We start from the raw sequence: 18,804 nt of genomic DNA, 5'->3' as shown, positions 1-18,804 counted from the left end.
TTAGATCAACAGTCAATTATAAATTTAGGAATCTTCGAAATTTCAATGTTATTGTTAGTTGCCACAGAATACATAAGACAGGATTACAAATAATTTGCATCTACGATATTTTGCGATTGTAGACTTAAGAGTTTTCCTAGACGTAGTGTTACTGTAGTATAATATGTTTTTAGATAAGATAGGAAATGTTAGATTGGTGTAGTATATCGATAAAACATTATAATGGGATAAGTCAATTGTAAATATTAATATATGTGTTGTAGTGACGTTTGTCCTGGCTCAAAAAGACAATGGAACATTTTGGCCTATCACATATTTTATTCGAACCGGATAAATATAGTCCCGATACGTTGGACTTATTAGCTGATGAAGAAGCCAGAGAATATTGGCTAAATACGTGTGAAAAACTTGTTGAGAAATATGTAAATTTTGCTCTTTCTAATAATGAAGATCCGACTGTTGAAATAAGAGCTTTAAAATTTAAAACTTGTTATGTTGAGGCTTTGAAAGAGCTTCGAGTTAATCCCCTGTTAGTAATAAGTGTAGTGAATTTTTTTATTTATGAATTTATATAAAAGGTGCAATACATATTTTTTTATTTTAGTGCTCATGGACAGTTGACTATACGATTACTTCTCGACGTCAACGAGACTTGCCTTCGCTCTCAGGGATTTTTTGACCTATGGAAACAACAGAAAAAGTATGAAAATGAAACAGCTCTTGCCAGTTTGTCAACCAGATTGTCAGAGTTGGATGCATTGCCTGATAATAGACAGAGATGGACCGAATTATGCAGAGGTGTTTTAGCTGGCAAGTTATTCATTTGTTGCATTTCTAAGCCCACCTTTATTTATATTTATAGCTGATTGTTTTTTTGTACTAATTAATATTTCACAGGGAATATGTTTGATTGGGGTGCTCAAGCTGTTACTTCAATTTTAAATTGTGGCCTCTATGAAGCCCTACAGAAGATACAAAAAAGACCTTGGTTGTATGATGGTTTAGATAAATGGATTGAGAAGTTAGAGGTAATTTGTTCAGTACTTCATGAGTCAGTGGAATGTCACATCAGTTAACAATCCTATATATTTATTGTTGATACAATGAAAACAATAAAAAGCATTCATTTTCAGAAAACAGTTCATCACTGTGCTGCTGTTTTTGTAGATAACAGTGGTGTTGATATTGTTTTGGGAATACTACCATTTGTAAGGGCTTTGTTACTAAGAGGCACATCAGTAATATTATGTGCTAATGAGTGGCCAGCTCTAAATGATGTTACCAATGTTGAGTTGCAAGAAGTTCTTCAACATGCATCTCAAATTTGTCCAGTTTTAGCTGCCGCAATGGCTACTGGCGATTTAGTTGTTAGGTCTAATGGACAAAGAGGTCCTTGCCTTGACTTTAGAACAGTCAGTGTAGGTAAGAAAATTAAATATGTTAACATTTTAAGTAATGGCCAATAATTTTACAATTTATTTCAACAAAACTTCTTTACTTGTTTGTAGATCTGTGTACTGAAATGAAGATGCGTGGAGTAGACTTAATTATATTAGAGGGTATGGGGAGAGCTCTACATACAAATTTAAATGCTCGTCTTGCTGTAGATTCACTCAAACTGGCTGTAGTAAAGAATGCATGGCTAGCTCAGCGACTAGGTGGTCCACTGTTTTCAGTGATTTTTATATATGAAGAAAAACCTTTAGTAACATAACAAATCCATTTTGTATTTATTTATGAATACAGTATTTCATAAAACTTAATGTCTTGCTATTCATTTATATATTTGTGACCTTTCTGGAAACATTAAAATTTTTAAGATGTTTAATCATTGATGTTACTAATGTAAAGCAGTTTTGCAATATATTCAGTGTTACCCTGCAATGACTTTTATTTCACAGCTCATCTAAAATTTGAAGTATAATTTGAATGGTACATTGTAATGTATATTACAATTGACTGAAATACATACATGAAGTAATAATATTAAAAAAATTGAGAGTTTGTGGTATTGTTTATTGAAATAAAAAACACCTGCTGCTAATATGTTTAGTTTAGAGAAAAAGAATTAACATTCCATTTAAATATCTTCCTACCAGGATAGTAGATCAACAACATATCAAAGTTCACTGTACAACAAATAGCATTATAATATAAAAAGAATGTACCTAAGTTCTAAAGTGATTTCATAAATTAGGAATAATTAACACTTCACTTTTCAACATTTTCTACAGGGAATGACAATAACATCATATATTTCATTCGCACAATGGTCATCTTCCACTGAATTAAGTCAACGGTAAATCTAAACATTCACCTTACTATTAGTGAACTGTTTCCTGTAAAAATTAAGACCTATTTAACCATGCCATAACTTTGAACAGTATGTAAGCAATACTTATTGCATAAGCAATTTTTTCTTTTTGTTGTCTTTGAAGTTGTTCAGCCTCTATGGCCATGACTCGTCTGTTAAGTTTAATTATTTGCCTTCTCAGATGGACCAGTTCTTCTGATGCAGAAAGTCCTTCTCCATTAGCCATGGGTGGAGTTGGGTCTCTAAGTAACAAAAAAAACTGAATTAATACAATTATAAAAAATGTATTTTTTCTACCGAAACTGTTTATCATATACTTATTCTTTAACAATAACAACTGTTATTGATGTTAATTTTTAAGAATATTATTAAGGGCCAATTTTACATAGAGGAAGTAAATTAACAAACAGGAAATATATCAAGACTGTTCCACACAACACTGTATAATGTCTAATTGTTACTTATAGAAAACAAATATTAAATAAAATAAAATATTTAAAACATTATTCACTCACCTTAAAACAATTTGGGATTCGGTCATCGTGGACTCATTGAAATGATCATTGTGTGAAGCAAGTGGTTGCACGCCCTCCAAAGCACGTATGGTGTGCACGCTTCTTGGTGGAGAGTTGGGTACTCCAGTTGGATAGTCGTCAGCAGATGGAAAGTAATGCTGATCCAAGGTTATAACACGAGGTGGTGTACTGACACGCACCATTCCAGGATCAGTTGGGAGAACTGCATTGTCTAATTGTATTTCTCTAGGAGGAGCTTTAGTTCCTAATAAACATTTGTTTCAATAAAAACAAGACATTTAAGAATATTAAAATAATACTGCAAAAATATATATATCCAGCAAGAATAACATTTTTCAAATTAATCATTTTAATGATCGCAAATTGTTTGCAAAGTCTCTCAACAATTTTTTTTTAAAGTAAAGAACAGAAGAATATATAACAGTTCAACAAAATACAATATCATTACTTGGTATCATTGACACCTATTCCTTGATGTAGGTTATAAATAGCAAAAAGCAATAGGAGTACTATTAAAATTACCCATGTGTTGATCTTGACCCATAACAAGTATTCTCTCAGGCACTTTCATGTCAAATTTTTCATTATCATAATCCCATCCTGTAACATGTCCATTAGGAGTATTATCATCGTCCGCAAATTCTCCCGTAGCCTGGGAAAGATAATATAATTTTAGGTTTTTACATTGTGTATAGGGATATAAGATGAAATGTCCAATTTACCTTGATTCTCTGAGGTACAGTCATATTATGGCTTATAAGCCGTGTATAGGATTCATCGTTGCTATATTGCATTCTGTAATTTCAATCTCCAACTAAACATTCAAGTCGAATCTAAGTAAGATAAAAATGCTTCGTAAAAAGGAATAATATTACGGTTGTTAAATATATAAATTATAGAAGGTAGATATATATTCAAAGATTTTTTTCTTTCTCATTATAGGAAATGTTTTAACTATTATTAGTTGTCATATTATGTAATAAATAAGACTTACCTAATTAGTAAGATTTGAAAAAACAGATTATTATGAATATAGAAATTCACTGATTGAAGAATAAAAATTGACAATTCAATACTTCACTTCTGTAATCGGTTCATCTGAATTCTGAAATGTTGAGTGTTGACATTGTTATAATACACTTACAGAATATAAAATTAGCATAACATATTAAATTGACATATTTACAAAATATATAAACGTAAATAGATTCTTTAAATAGGCGTAATCAAGACAAAGTATTTTTTCTTCCATGATTAGTAAAATGTAATAACTATATTTTATAATATATTATTTTAGTTTTTGTTAATATAAATATGTATCTTTTGAGATGACGTAATTTAAAATTATAAATTTTTTAAATTTAACTACTTTAATTTTAGTTGTGGAATTAGTGCTTTTAACGGATAATGTACTCTTGTACAATTAAAATAATTTGGTGATTATTAAATGATAAACTGTTACAAATACATTTATTGCTGCTTGATTAAATTTATAAATTTAAATATTTTCTTCGTTTTAGAAATGTCTCGAAACAATGTTAAATTCCATCTTTTAATGTTGTAAATATGGTTAGTATAGATCTATTTAAAATCCAAACCAAATATTTTTAAAAATTTTAAAACTAAGTAGCTATTGCTGGGCTTATTGTAAGCACAAGAAAGATATTTATTAAAATTCAATTTATAATCATTAAAGAAGTTTATTTTTAGGTCCGTATTAGAAAAACAGTTTATGAACAACAACATCCCTATATCTAAATACGTAACTTGAACGTTACTTATAGATGCGCCGTGTTCGTCTGTCATTGGCTTTAATTTTGCTTCAAATGTAACTTAATCAAATTGATTCCAAACTCTCTTCAAGTAGATATTAGTATTTTTCAATTTATATTAATATTTAATACATAAATGCTTACATATAAAGCATGACAATATTTGATAAAAAGCGCACTTTTCCAACGCAATATTAAATATTTAATAAGTAACTAATAACAATGAAAGCTATAATTTTGGGCATTATTTTAACTGTAGTAATTTCAATCTTTGGTAATGTTGTTGCCAATAGTGACTTACCGAAACGAGAGGAAAGAAAGTCTAAAGGAGTTACTACATTTATTAGCGCCAAATGGGAAGCGACGCCAATTGTGCTAGAACTGGCGGAATATTTGTCTGCTGAAAGTTCTGATTTATTTTGGTCTTATTTTGATGGCATTATTTCACTTAAATCAAGCTTAGAGTCTTTGGGTACGTAAGAGATAAAATGTGAAAAATAATTACATTAATAGGTATGTTTATTTTAATTAAATTTATGGTTCTTTCTTTCAGAGACAGATAAACAAGTTTATGATGCTTGCATTGGAGTAGCAAGTACATTATTAGCTCCGGCACAGCTCCGTATGGCTAAGCTAGCCTTGTCCATGCATTTGACTTCACCAGCAGTCCGCATGTTTGATCAGATTGCTACACAAAACGGTGCAAAAGAGTTGCCCTGTGAAACATTTGTGGCAATTGCATCAAGAAAAGTTTGTGATAATGATATCCTTAGGGACATTCTTAAATCTACAGACAAATTTGATCCAGTAAGTATTTTTCCTAGGTTTAACCAAAAAATATTTAATGTTATTCTTTATTGTTACACTCTTTTAATTTTGATGTGAAGTGATAAAGTAAAAAAATAATAATTTAAGGAGGAGCATAGAATTGAAACATACCTATTAGACCACTCATATCCTAGCAGTGACAATAGAAGCCTCACAGCTATTCTATATGGAGAGCTGGGAAACTCTGACTTTACGGCCAAACATAAAATATTATCTGGCTACGCTGATAAAGGTGTTATTAACTATGTGGTCAGATGGAACATAAAAGTAAGTATTTTATATCAATTCTCAGCGTAGCATAGTATATAAAATATAGCATATAAAATACAAAGAATATTATTTTGTCTTATTTTTAAAGTCTAGAGGCAAGCCAAAACTTCGTCTGTCTGGATATGGAATTGAATTGCAATTGAAGAGTACAGAATACAAAAGTCAAGATGATACCACTCCTAAGGAGGCTGTAGATGATTCAGGAGTGCCCTCAGAAGAAGAAGATGAAAATGATCCCCAGAACCAAATAGATGGATTCAATTTTGGAAGACTAAAGTAAGTAGTAGTATTATCACATAACTTATTACAAATGAATGATGTTGATAAAAAAGATAACAATTATAATGAGAGGTGTCTTACATTTTTAATCAAGATAAATTTTCATTACTAACAAATAGTTGTATAAGGAAAAGCTATGCACTGTTTAACACTTTCATGTACTGATATTGTGTATGTTAAAACTGCCACCCATTATTGTTGGTCAAAGTTTAAAATTTAAATACATATTAGCAAATACCGTCAATACATAATCTTAAAACTAAATTTAAAATAATCCTTTATTTTGAATAAATTTATTATTATATGAAATTTAAAGAAATGCAAATTGTATAGACTTTTAAAATCCTTACATTGATTTTAAATTCTGTAAGTTGATATACAATATAAGATTAGTATAACTATGTAATTACTAAAGTGTCTTATAATAGGCTAAGAGCTTTTATTTACATGCTTTTAGAAATGTTACATCTTAGTTCGTGGAAAAATCCAGTGAGTAAGATCCATTCCCTCTTACACAAGATAAAAAGGTTCAAATCATAAAAAATGCAATTAAACATAAACAAATTATACTCCATCTTAAACAACCATATTTGCAAGAACAAAATACTTATCAAAGAAGTCAATATTATCCAGTTGCTACACAGTTGCCTACCTATGAATAAACTTTTAAACATCTGTATATTAAATCATGTACGATACAATTAATGAACTAAATGAATTATGAAAACAGGAATTTATTTCCGGCGCTTCGCACACCTCTCGAGCGTTTCCGAAGACATCTCTCTGAAATGAGTGAAGAAATAGAGCCCCTTAAAGTATGGCAGATGCAAGCTCTGAGTATGCAGGCCGCTGCTGCTGTGATGGATGCACACGACGCGGGCGGAGATGAGGCTCTTAAAGTGTTGATATCTCTAGCACAGAACTTCCCCATGCAGGTATATAAGTGCATATTACCTTATGAAGTAATTTAAATGGTCTTATATTTTATTATTACATATCTTTTTGAATAAGTTTCGTTTAAATTCGCTTATTTTTAATTGTAATCATATGTCTATTCTATATTCCACAGACTAAATCGTTGATCCATGTGAATGTGCCCCGATCCTTCCGCGATGAAGTCCTGTACAATCAAGACGTTTGGTCGTCATCTCTAGGGCTCCGGCCTGCGGAACCCTTGTTGCTCGTATCCGGGGCTCAGTACGATGCTGACGAGGTCGACCTTATGGCCCTCTTAGCAGCGCTCAGAGAAGACATAGGACCTATGAATACTCTGCATGCTTTGGGTATTTACATAACTGTTACTCAAAGACACTGATTTAAAAAATTTTGCTGATACTTTGGTCTTTAAAAAAATCTTTCCCATATAGATAGCAGCTATGAGTTTTGTATGACATAAAATTATGTCGTCTCTAAGTTTTAAGTTTTATTGCTTCATATACAATATTTTTAATAATCATATACAATATTTTAAATTATCCAGAGAAATATTTTTTAAAGTGTTTTAATAGTATAATAAATCAACAACCATCAGGTCTGAACAGGAAGCTCATCAACAAGCTTCTATCACTTGAACTCGGTGAGTCTTTCACTTGGGAAGAGTATGGCTTAGACATCCGTGACACAGCCATCACCTGGCTCAACGATCTAGAGACAGACGATAGATACAGACGATGGCCATCTTCATACATGGAACTCCTACGACCCACATATCCTGGTATGCTGAGGAACTTAAGAAGAAATATATATAATTACGTATGTATTGAATATCCATATTATTGCTAAGGCTCATTAATTATATGATTGTACACTTTACATTAATTATTATTTATAATCTGTGTCCTAAAAGTAAATACGTTATAAACGGTTATTAAAAGCCATAATTAATTACATATTACGTATACTGTGCTTACAGAATTTTTCGACCATACTTTTAGGAAGTCTAATTTTGATGTTTCGTATATAAAATGTTTGAATACAGGTGATAGTGATAGACCCAACATCACCGTCGTCCGCGCCCCCTTTAAAGCTAGGTGAGACATTACTGAAACATGCTACGCCTGTACGAGTGGGCTTGGTACTGGCACCGGGACGCGACTCCGCTCTGGGCACCGCACTAAGAAGCGCCTTCAACTATGTAGCACAGGAGAGGAATTCTAACAAGGAGGCCTTCTATTTCCTTACACAGGTTTGCTATATGGAGTCTAAATATTTTTTCAAATAAAGAATGTAATGATTGAAATGCAACTAAGACAATGCTGGCTGTGTTAATGTATATACAAAGTTTATGACGATAATAACTTAATATTATTTATGATGTAACAGGTTCTCAATTCTCTTCAAGAAGATGCTCTGAGTGTGGATCATATAAAAAGTATCTGAAAAAGTATGCCAGTTCGAGCGCAAATCTCGATGAAATCATTTCGGAGGAATCTGAATTCAACTTCGGACACCAACTGGCTGAGGAGTTCGTGTCGAAGCTGGGAACTAATAAATTCCCTCAAGTGAGTATATCGAAATTTATGATACGTATGTCTAAAATATATTATTTTTTTAGCTAATTTACAATTCAATAAATATGTGTAGCTTTCTGGCAGTGAATTTATAATCTTAGATGTTAATTAGAATAAAAATTAATAAAAAAACCTTAAAGGATAAGAATCTTGACTTGACCTTTGGAGCGGTAACCGAACTCATTGACCGAAATTTTTCCGCTTATATAAAGTACTCACTTTGTTCTAGGTGATAGTGAATGGCGTTCCTCTGTACGATGAGGGCTCTGGTGCGTTGTCTTCGGTGGAACTGCTCGAGGAGGCGCTAGTGACGGCACTGTCGCGTCACACGGCGCGTCTACAGCGAGCCGTGTTTAGAGGGAACCTCGCAGACTCCGACGACGCCGTAGAGTATCTCATGAAGCAGCCGCATATTGTGTCCAGGTGCGGTTTAGATATAAGTACATCGATTACCTACATCAATGTGTATATTATTTGTATATTTGCGTGTTGACTTGGCATTATATTTGGTAAAATTCTCGTGTTGCGCGCTTCCTTGACGGAACAAGCAACCGATTGAGGTCTTTTACGTGTAGAATTCCTAAGGCTTCGTTCACACGGCATTGTCCTGCACGTTTTTTTGCAGTATACGTCTTAACGTATAAATAGTGACCATACAACGCACATAGATCCATTCACACGTACACGTTTTTCTGCCGTACAATCGTCGTGTGAATGGATCTATGTGCGTTGTATGGTCACTATTTATACGTTAAGACGTATACTGCAAAAAAACGTGCAGGACAATGCCGTGTGAACGAAGCCTAAGACATGGTTAGTAGATAAACGTTAATAAAATCTTTCGCTCCAGCGGTCCTGGTACTTTATAGATTTTGTGCGTGACATTGACTTAGTGTTCACATCGAGGCTGTTAATGTTTAAAGTTGTGAGAAATAATAGGGCTTTAAAAATATATAAATTAATAATTTTAATACATACTTATTTTGTTTTTTTTTTTAATGATTTTTTCAGGTTAAACCGTCGCGTTCTTGCATCTGAACCGTCTCAGTACTTAGACTTGTCTGGTGTATCCTCATCGAGAGATTTATTTTCCGAAGACAAAATTCATCGTCTCTTGCATTTAACCGGTACAGAATTTAAATCTTAAAATACCTTAATTATATACTCATTTGTTTTCTACAATGTCATTACACGTTTTAGGACGCGACGCACTAGCAACAGCTTTACCTATCTTTAAATATTTCACAAAACCCGGGAAGTCCGAGAAGATAACACAAACTCTTTGGATAGCGGGAGATCTCAATCAGAAGGAATCTAGAGAATTGTTAAGAAATGCTCTCACGTTTATGGTGGGTTCCAAGTAATATTACTAAAACATTTATACAGAATTTAATATAATTCTTGACTACAATGATCTCAGCGTTATTATATCGTCTATTACGAATTTGTCATTAATTTCAGAGGGAATCGGGTGGAATTCGTGTTGCATTTATACCCAATGTCGATGGTTCCGGCGAAGATCAATCGTTTAATAAAGTAGTTCTTGCCGCTCTGACGAGTTTGGAACCCGCAGAGGCTACCAAATATGTAGTTCAACTCTTAGAGGACGAAGGATGCCATGAGAGAAAAGATTGCGAAATTCTGGTAAGATTTCGTTGTTTCCATTCGTAATATAAAGTAATTGCTAAGTTCTCTCTAATTTACTAACCTGCATGATAGAAAATATAAAATAATGTACCTGAAAAAATACGATATAAATTGAGTTTTCATAATTCGAATGAATCATGTTGTTCATTCAAAAGTAATAATATCATGTCCATACCACAAACATCCATCAACGTTTGTTTTGGATGTCTCTAAGGCAGGAGTGAATATTCTGTTTCTGAGTGCGTTCATCACCCACGACTTGAATTCCACCTACCGACAGATGCAATGACAGTCACGCAATATCCTGACATATTAAGAAAGTTATTATATCTGTTACAGCCTGAGTTGGTACCGGCGTTGAACAAGTACGAGTGGGTGTTGAAGGCGTCCCGCGTGTTATGTGCTCGAAGCCTCAAGCTGCGTGGCTCTGAGCGAGCAGTCATACACAACGCCAGAGTTATAGGACCCTTCAACAAAGGAGAGAGCTTCTCCCTAGAAGACTTCGCACTGCTTGAGAGGTGTGTTGAGGATGTACTGTGAAGAATTTTGTTTGATAATGAGATCTAAGACTTTCGCGAGTATTCATTTTAATGAAACTAATATTTTCGGATTACTACGCTTAGATGTGCCCACCTCTCTGCCCACGATCACGGTTGCTGCAAAGTAACCGAAACGTCGGGAGTACGTAGTTTTCAAAAATAATAAAATACGCGTAGTAATCCGAAAATATAATTTCATTTTGTTTGATTCTTATGCACTATAATGTTTTTTTGACATTGCAGGTACAGTAACCAAGTGTATGGAGACAAGCTATCCGAATTGTTACACCAGAACAAGAAGCTGTCAAATAATGTTTTGGACGATGACGGTAAGTGAAACAGATCTTTCATACCTCAATGTTCTCATTTTCATACCTAAGTTAAAATTGTACTTTTTTTTAGATGACATCACTGATATAAGCACAGATAACTATTTGAAGGTTATATCAGTGCTTGCTTCGCGTAGTCCCCGTGTGCGCACGCCCTTACCGAGCGGATTACGAACGGATCATTCTGTTATAGAACTACCTCCTTTGTATGAGGACGAAGCGGCCGTTGAAGTTAGTATATAATACAATTGTTCGTTATTAATTAGTATAAACTCTATCGTTCAGTTAACAAAACGTTTCCATTCATTGTCTTAATGCTACACAATATAGTCCTGCAGTCAACCTAAAGCGAATAAATGTAAAATATGTATTAGCTCTTATCTTAAAGGTTGAACTCTATTAATTATATTTATTGGGGAGCTCTCCTCCTTAACGTCTTGGTTAACATTCCGTTACTATCTGTGTACATTTCTTATGTTTCTATCAATCACTACACGAGTTATATAAATTTCATCTTATTTTATTATTTAGCAATATTTTTTTTTACAACTTCTAACTTTATTTTGTCTTCCAGTTTTCTGACCAATATACTTTTTTTATTATTTATCTATTCATTATGTTTATTTCTATTTCAATGACAGATTGAGCTAGATCAATTTAAACATATACCTTATTTATATGTTAGAATGGTAACACTGATATGTTCATATATAATAGATAGTAGCCGTGGTGGACCCGGCGTCGGCGGCCGCTCAGCGCCTAGCTCCGCTGCTGCTGGTGTTGCGACGCGTTGTCAACTGTCGCTTACAGTTGTTCCTCAACCCACAGGACAAGAATTCTGACATGCCGCTTAAGAGGTACATACTAAACAAGGTTTACCCAAATTTTAAACACTTATTTTATTTCTTACATTTTTTTCATTATTGATATAAACACTTACTTTTTTATTCTTTCGATTTTTTTTATATATATTCAAACGGAAACAAAAATAGAGCAAAACTGAGGACAGATATGAAAATTTTATAATCTAATACTATTTCGTAAACTTGCTTTCACTTAAAATAATAAAACGGTACTCTAAGCATAAACAGCATGACGCTCCTCCTCCCCTGTTCTAGTTTTTACCGCTACGTGTTGGAGCCGGAGCTACAATTCAACAGCGCGGGTGCGCAGACGGGCGGTGCGATCGCGCGTTTCTCCCGTTTGCCGCACGCTCCTCTTCTATCGCTGGAGCTGCGCACGCCGCCCAACTGGCTGGTCGAGTGCGTGAAGTCTGTATACGACTTGGATAATATACGCCTGGCGGATGTCGAGTCACTCGTTCACAGGTTGGGACATTATTATAATGTTATAAAAATAAGTATTTTCATTTAAATTTGCTAAAAAGGTAATTTTATTTTTCTCTCTCAAATTCTTAAGCCTCCTTAAGTATAATTAATTAAATTTAATATTAATAATTACGAAACAGATATAAAGAAAACTATTTAATATTTACTATTAGGAGCCTTGATTACAAAATATGTTATAGTGAGTTCGAGTTGGAATACCTGCTTGTGGAAGGTCACGCGTGGGATACGTCTCTGGGCACGCCGCCTCGCGGGTTACAACTCGTGCTGGGCACGAGACACCGACCAGACACAGTTGACACCATCGTGATGGCCAACCTCGGCTACTTCCAGCTTAAGGCCAACCCCGGTGCCTGGACGTTGCGTCTCAGACCCGGCCGCTCTGACGATATTTACGAGATTGTCGGGTGAGTCCAACATTTGCATTGAAACAGATAATAATAGAGACGAGACCTCTCAGCATTCCATGAATTCACCCTGCGGTGCCGGCTCCGTCGCGTTGCAGGGGGAGAGCTTCAACAGTAATTTAACAACTAATTTTGTATTAAATTTGACAGTCTGTTAGTTTTTAACGTCATATTAAAATTGCTTATTCGTTTTTTCCAGCACAAAATATTCCCTATGAGTTCATTGTACATTTTTTTGATGAAATTAATGAATAATATAAAGTTTTTATTAAATAAGGCGATTAAAGCATTCATTAGTTGTACTTAATATAGGTGTAATAGAAATGAACATGTATTTCCAGGCACGAAAACACTGACACCCCAGCCGGCAGTAAAGACATCCAGGTCCTGATGAGTTCATTCCGGAGTCAAGTTATTAAATTGAGGGTCACTAAGAAGGCGGATAAACAACACCTTGATCTTTTAGCTGAAAATGACGAAAAGAACGCTGGTGGGATATGGAATTCTATTGCAAGGTGAGTAAGGTGTTGAATGGTTTGTCTGTACACAAGACAACGCTCTTCTGTTATACGGCATTAAAGATTTATCGTCTCTGGTTTTAGTTCGTTCGGAGGTGGCGAAGAACAAGAAGCGCAAGACGAGACTATCAACGTGTTCTCAGTAGCATCCGGTCACTTGTACGAACGTTTTCTACGTATTATGATGCTGTCTGTACTAAAGAACACTAAGTCACCTGTGAAGTTCTGGTTCTTAAAGAACTATCTCAGCCCCTCGCTTAAGGTAACCTCCAAGTATAAAGATCATATTGTTCAAATACTTTAAAATATAACTTACTTTTAAATATGTGTGTTAAACTTAAAAAAATCACGTCGCCAATAATTATGTGTATTGTTTAGGCTACAAAAACAAACTTTTGTTATCTTATTTCAATTGAATTCTAATAAAGTAACTATATGTACACGGTGTCGCTGGCTTAGAATTACTAAATTTCTATATATTGACATGTAATGAATGGCTTCAATGTCTTCAACTAGGACATCCTTCCATACATGGCGCAAGAGTACGGGTTCCAGTACGAGCTGGTACAGTACCAGTGGCCTCGCTGGCTGCAGCGGCAGCGTGACAGACAGCGGACCATCTGGGGGTACAAGATACTGTTCCTCGACGTGTTATTCCCATTGGACGTTAAGAAGATCATCTTTGTTGATGCTGATCAGGTGAATAGAGATTTTTCGCTTTATTCATCCATTTATTACTAGTACATAATTTGAAACATCTACGCTAGGCGGACAAATTATAATAGGACAATCATCTAGTTCTTATTAAATGTTACAAAATCTTACACATTTTAGTCAATCAACTGCAGCTTTGAATTAACCCCAATGTCTGTATTTAACAAGTTATTAAACCTTTTTTTGATGATTGTCGTTTCAGAATATGATCTACATAATATATTTCACGAGAAATAAAAAAAAATTACTACAAAATAATTTAATATTTTCTCATATGTATATGAGATGAGTAGAAGTGAACTGTCTTTAATATTCTGTCAACGTTTAATGACTTGAATGATTATAATGATATATATAATGTGTAACAGATTGTTCGAGCTGATCTAAAGGAACTAGTAGATTTGGATCTAGGCGGAGCTCCCTATGGATACACACCGTTCTGTGACAGTAGAAAAGAAATGGAAGGATTCAGGTTTGTATACAAAGCTATTATACTGTTATGACGTTATCAAACAGATATTTAAGAGAAGCCCGTGCATACCACATACATTGAAGCTTTAAGTGATAAAATTAATCGACGACCACAATTCTGTTGTGTACAATGACGTTAGTAAGTGTTCATCATAAGCTGTATGTGCTAGCTGTTTATGATATTCAATTAAATACCTCTATATCGTAGGTTCTGGAAGCAAGGCTACTGGCGGAATCATCTCCAAGGTCGGAGTTATCACATCAGTGCACTGTACGTGGTGGATCTGAAGCGTTTCAGACGGATCGCTGCCGGCGACCGACTGAGGGGACAGTACCAGGCGCTCAGCCAGGACCCTAACAGCTTGTCAAATCTAGGTATAGTTTTGTACTTTATAAGTTAATGAAACTGCTCACAAATATCTCGGGTAATATACAGGGTACATGCTTTTTAAATTTTTTGTCTGCATGTGCGTGTTTTAGATCTTTGAAACAGCTTGAGCAATTTTTACGGGACTTTCAATAGCCATAGAAGTTAGCGGCAGTGATAAGGAGTAATTTGAGTCACCTTTATTTACTTTATTTTGCGAATTATTCTTAATGTTTATTCGTATAAAATATTAAAAAATATTATGGTATGAATAACTCTAGTGTTTTTTAAACAGATCAAGATCTTCCCAACAATATGATCCACCAGGTGGCTATAAAGTCTCTGCCCCAGGAGTGGTTGTGGTGTGAGACCTGGTGCGATAATGAATCCAAGAAATACGCCAAGACCATTGATTTGGTAAGACATTAATGTTTAAATATATAATTTAAAAAAAACTGTTAAAAGGTAATCACATTTATGTCATCTTCATTTAACATAACAAAAAGTTTTCATATAAACATTAAGTGTTATTTGACTTAATTGTATTTGCTACTTGATCTATGGCATTTTTTGTCTGATGGCGACAAATTTTACTTGAAGTCTTTTTTTCCACCTTGTCATACAAAACATGTTGAAAAGTTTTTTTATCAAATCTTAAATATTCACTTATCTTACGTTTCCGTTTGAAAGTTTTGAATACAAAACAGTAGCTATATCATGGTGTGTCGTTGTAGTGCAACAACCCTATGACGAAGGAGGCCAAGTTGTCAGCAGCTATGCGCATCGTGCCTGAGTGGAGTGACTATGACAACGAGCTGAGAGCATTGCACGCCCGCGTCAGGCAGGGACACTACCAGGACGACACCGAACAGGTACACTATCGAGCAGTAGCTTGTATCATCCACCTGTTGGTAGTCACCCATGCACTACTTGACTTCTCATGTACTGCTGGTGACGCACCAAATTGAGTTTAATATTGGTTTTGGCAAAAGAAGTTCGTTCTGAAAATTTATGTACATAATAATATTGAAATTTCGTATATATCCGAAAACCTTTAGCTCAAGGCACAAATTTGAGTGTATTTTCAAAATGTTATCTTTGTTTAGATTATCTTTCTCCTATATTCTTATTTATATGTATGCTTCAAAAACTCAAAATGTTCTGTACCAATTCAGCTGAAATTTTGACTCCAATATACAGCATGCTGCAAGGATTGTTTTTATCTATTTTTCACGATACTAACATAACCCTTAGTGCGCCCTTAACTAACGAAAACTCTGCAACGGAACACGACTCGCAGTTGAAAAATTAATGAACAACATAGTATAAGCAACGATTTTAGCGGGGCCTTTCAACAGTGAAGGTGTCCTCATTCCTCGAATTCCTATGATCCCGACCGATACACCACTTCAATTTAAAAGATTGCAATTCTCAATTCGATTGGCATTCGCAGTCACAATTAACAAAACTCAAGGGGTCTATCTTTAGAAACGTGTTTTCTAGATTTGGATGTGGATTCCTTTTCACATGGACAATTGTTTGTTGCGTGTTCCCGGTTTGAAAAACCGGACAGCCTCTACATCTACACATACAATGGGAGAACAAAAAATATTGTATAGCCACAAGTATTGAAAAATTAACCTTCAATAAAATATTCTGTCTTTTGTTGTTCACAGCGAAGTGTGGCTGGGCACAGCTAGTAATTTAAATATTTAAACAGCAAAGTCACGAGCATTTTGACAACATTAAATTACAAAATCATTATTTATTTTTGATAACAATCAGGAATAATTTTATATTTGATTAAATAATGATTTTAAATTTATTTTTTTTAAATATAATTGTAATTCTTAATTTGTTCCAGGAAATCGAGACTCATGAACATGAACAAGTCAGCAAAGAAGATAAAACTGGTAAGTTTTAAACTTAAAATATATGACTTAAAAACCAATTAATCATTTGACTTAAAAACTTTTATAATATTTGCTATCATCCAGCAACTTTATGCAGCTATCGATGGTCATAAATAAACACTCACACTCAAATAAAAAAAATAATTACAAAACTAGAATTCCTAATTTAAAGCATTGGGATTAAATTTTTAATTTTTATATTTTTGTTTCAGATAAAGCACAGGAACACACTGAGTTATGATGAGGGGTGATATTATTATATTATGTTTGATATTCCAAAATTTTGTTTGAATGATTGTAACAAAGTGTATGTAAGTTATATCTATCGGAGTGCTCACAAAAGGGACTATGTATTTTTTCTAGAATTTTCCGCACTTAGCTCAGATGTAAATAATAGATGCAATTGAATTTAAACTCTCTAGAACTAAGATAGTTTTTCATTATATAAATATAGGCTGATTCTTAATATCATTTATAAATTATTGGAAGTCATAAGTGGAAGTGTGATTTAACATTAAGTGATATATGATTTACATAACAGCTTTGTCTACATTTTCATATTATTATGTTACATGTATATTTAATTTCAGAGCTGGTCATTATATAATAATAAATAGATGGAACTTGGGGAAGTATATATATTTGTATTGTGATAGAACAATGTCTGCTTCCCGTACAATTGATTTATTTCATGTGATTGTGATTAAAGCTCAATTCAATCATCAACTGTTGATTCCTATGAAATATATTTTATATGTATGATAATTATTAACGGTTGTGTGAGTCATTCGTACATTTATTATATGAAACATTTGGAGATCTTAACATGTACCAAGTCCGTTACAAAAACCTTTTTTTTTTCATTAAATTCTAATCGATTCTTGTTACAGTGGAAACAAAAACAGCTCAATAAAAAACATACAAACAAACAAATCTCTGGTTTTCTTTTGATATATAAATATATAGTGTAGTGATCACTGAATGACACCCTGATAATTATGTATAAACGAGGACGGTTCATAAACATTAGTCTTAAAGGATTTCAAATAATACATTTATATCTGTTTTAAGTACAGATTTATTTACATTAAAAATTTTAAATACATCATAATATTTATAATAAAATTTCTAAGTTATTGAGATGAAATTATTTATTGATTTCTAATTGAACAACCAATAATTACATTAAGACTACATTGCTAATACATTTAGTAACTTTATTGGAATATTTTTAACCTTATATTACATATAAATTAACATTTAAATGCAAAGCAATGTTCGTTATATTTATAATTACTACACAGATTTATTGTCATAATAAAATATTTTAACTTAAGTAACAGAACACAAGAATAATTGTAGTTCGTAATGAAATAGAGTTGAGGAATCATCACTGCTTCTACTTTTATTTGTTGATAGTAAAATATTAGTACATCAAAATTAGGACTTTATTATTAATGACTGGTTAAGGTTAAGAAAATGGCATCGAAATGTCAAAAGGTCGTCCGTTCAATATTTCGCTATTAATAGGCTTTTATCACTAAAGTTCACGAAGTTGAAAATGGCTATTGTCATAAGAAAATAAATGTTCGGCGTATTGAACTGTGTCTATACACGAGTTAGCGTCTTTAAACTAAATACATACAGTTTAAGGTGCTTAATTCTTAAAAGTACGTTGAAACTCTCACGTGGAGAGATTTCTGAACGAAAAATTTCAAACTGCCCACGTTAAGTTAGACGATGCAAACACGTGGTTATGGTACTGTTTAACTTTATGATAAACGTTCACAAAATATATATTTAATATGAAAAGCACGAAATATTTAGGTAATGTGACGTTAAACACTTATCAATAACCATACTACTCTAATAATATAAATAATTTACTTACATCAAAATAATAATATGACTAGCCTCTAATCGTGTACTATCTGGATGTACAAGGTAAATGCTGTGACGCTTTAGTCATTTGTATCGGAGTTTGGTTTAACTTAAAAATATGTCATATGAATGAAATAATAGGAAAGTTTATATTAATAAGTTT

The 18,804-nt window shown here is 33.4% G+C and overlaps 3 protein-coding genes across 4 annotated transcripts; 2 read left to right on the top strand and 1 right to left on the bottom strand.

The window, feature by feature from the left end:
- Window positions 1-78: 78 nt before the first annotated feature.
- LOC116766145 (4'-phosphopantetheine phosphatase) lies at window positions 79-1,884 on the top strand. Its single transcript, XM_032655848.2, has 5 exons — window positions 79-529; window positions 605-810; window positions 898-1,028; window positions 1,134-1,422; window positions 1,509-1,884. The coding sequence occupies exons 1-5, from the start codon at window positions 291-293 to the stop codon at window positions 1,712-1,714; spliced, it is 1,071 nt and encodes a 356-aa protein (XP_032511739.1). The 5' UTR covers window positions 79-290; the 3' UTR covers window positions 1,715-1,884.
- A 111-nt stretch (window positions 1,885-1,995) lies between these two features.
- On the bottom strand, window positions 1,996-4,003 carry LOC116766150 (transport and Golgi organization protein 11). 2 transcript variants are annotated; one of them, XM_032655861.2, is made up of 5 exons: window positions 3,845-4,003; window positions 3,573-3,683; window positions 3,373-3,502; window positions 2,830-3,094; window positions 1,996-2,556 (listed from the first exon to the last, which is right to left on the bottom strand). In XM_032655861.2, the coding sequence occupies exons 2-5, from the start codon at window positions 3,642-3,644 to the stop codon at window positions 2,349-2,351; spliced, it is 675 nt and encodes a 224-aa protein (XP_032511752.1). In that variant the 5' UTR covers window positions 3,645-3,683; window positions 3,845-4,003; the 3' UTR covers window positions 1,996-2,348. The 2 variants fall into 2 exon arrangements, with proteins under 2 accessions (XP_032511752.1, XP_032511771.1); XM_032655880.2 differs by having other exon boundaries at window positions 3,573-3,645; window positions 3,845-3,974.
- Window positions 4,004-4,686: 683 nt separating this feature from the next.
- LOC116766845 (UDP-glucose:glycoprotein glucosyltransferase) lies at window positions 4,687-17,693 on the top strand. The gene is given in 29 exon segments (XM_032657333.2): window positions 4,687-5,094; window positions 5,176-5,429; window positions 5,538-5,717; window positions 5,809-5,996; window positions 6,730-6,934; window positions 7,069-7,282; window positions 7,531-7,751; window positions 7,978-8,184; window positions 8,322-8,361; window positions 8,364-8,500; window positions 8,739-8,932; window positions 9,521-9,636; window positions 9,710-9,858; window positions 9,971-10,153; window positions 10,496-10,674; window positions 10,939-11,024; window positions 11,098-11,255; window positions 11,742-11,881; window positions 12,143-12,352; window positions 12,553-12,777; window positions 13,119-13,292; window positions 13,380-13,557; window positions 13,812-13,994; window positions 14,378-14,481; window positions 14,689-14,855; window positions 15,143-15,264; window positions 15,582-15,719; window positions 16,712-16,760; window positions 16,973-17,693. Coding segments are annotated over 29 exon segments (4,680 nt in total). The 5' UTR covers window positions 4,687-4,844; the 3' UTR covers window positions 17,002-17,693.
- The last annotated feature ends 1,111 nt before the right edge of the window (window positions 17,694-18,804 follow it).

This window comes from Danaus plexippus (genome assembly GCF_018135715.1).
Source record: "Danaus plexippus chromosome 3 unlocalized genomic scaffold, MEX_DaPlex mxdp_30, whole genome shotgun sequence".
Classification (NCBI taxonomy): Eukaryota; Metazoa; Arthropoda; class Insecta; order Lepidoptera; family Nymphalidae; genus Danaus; species Danaus plexippus.
The sequence above is the reverse complement of the archived record's forward strand: the minus strand, read 5'-3'. Positions and strand labels throughout refer to the sequence as shown.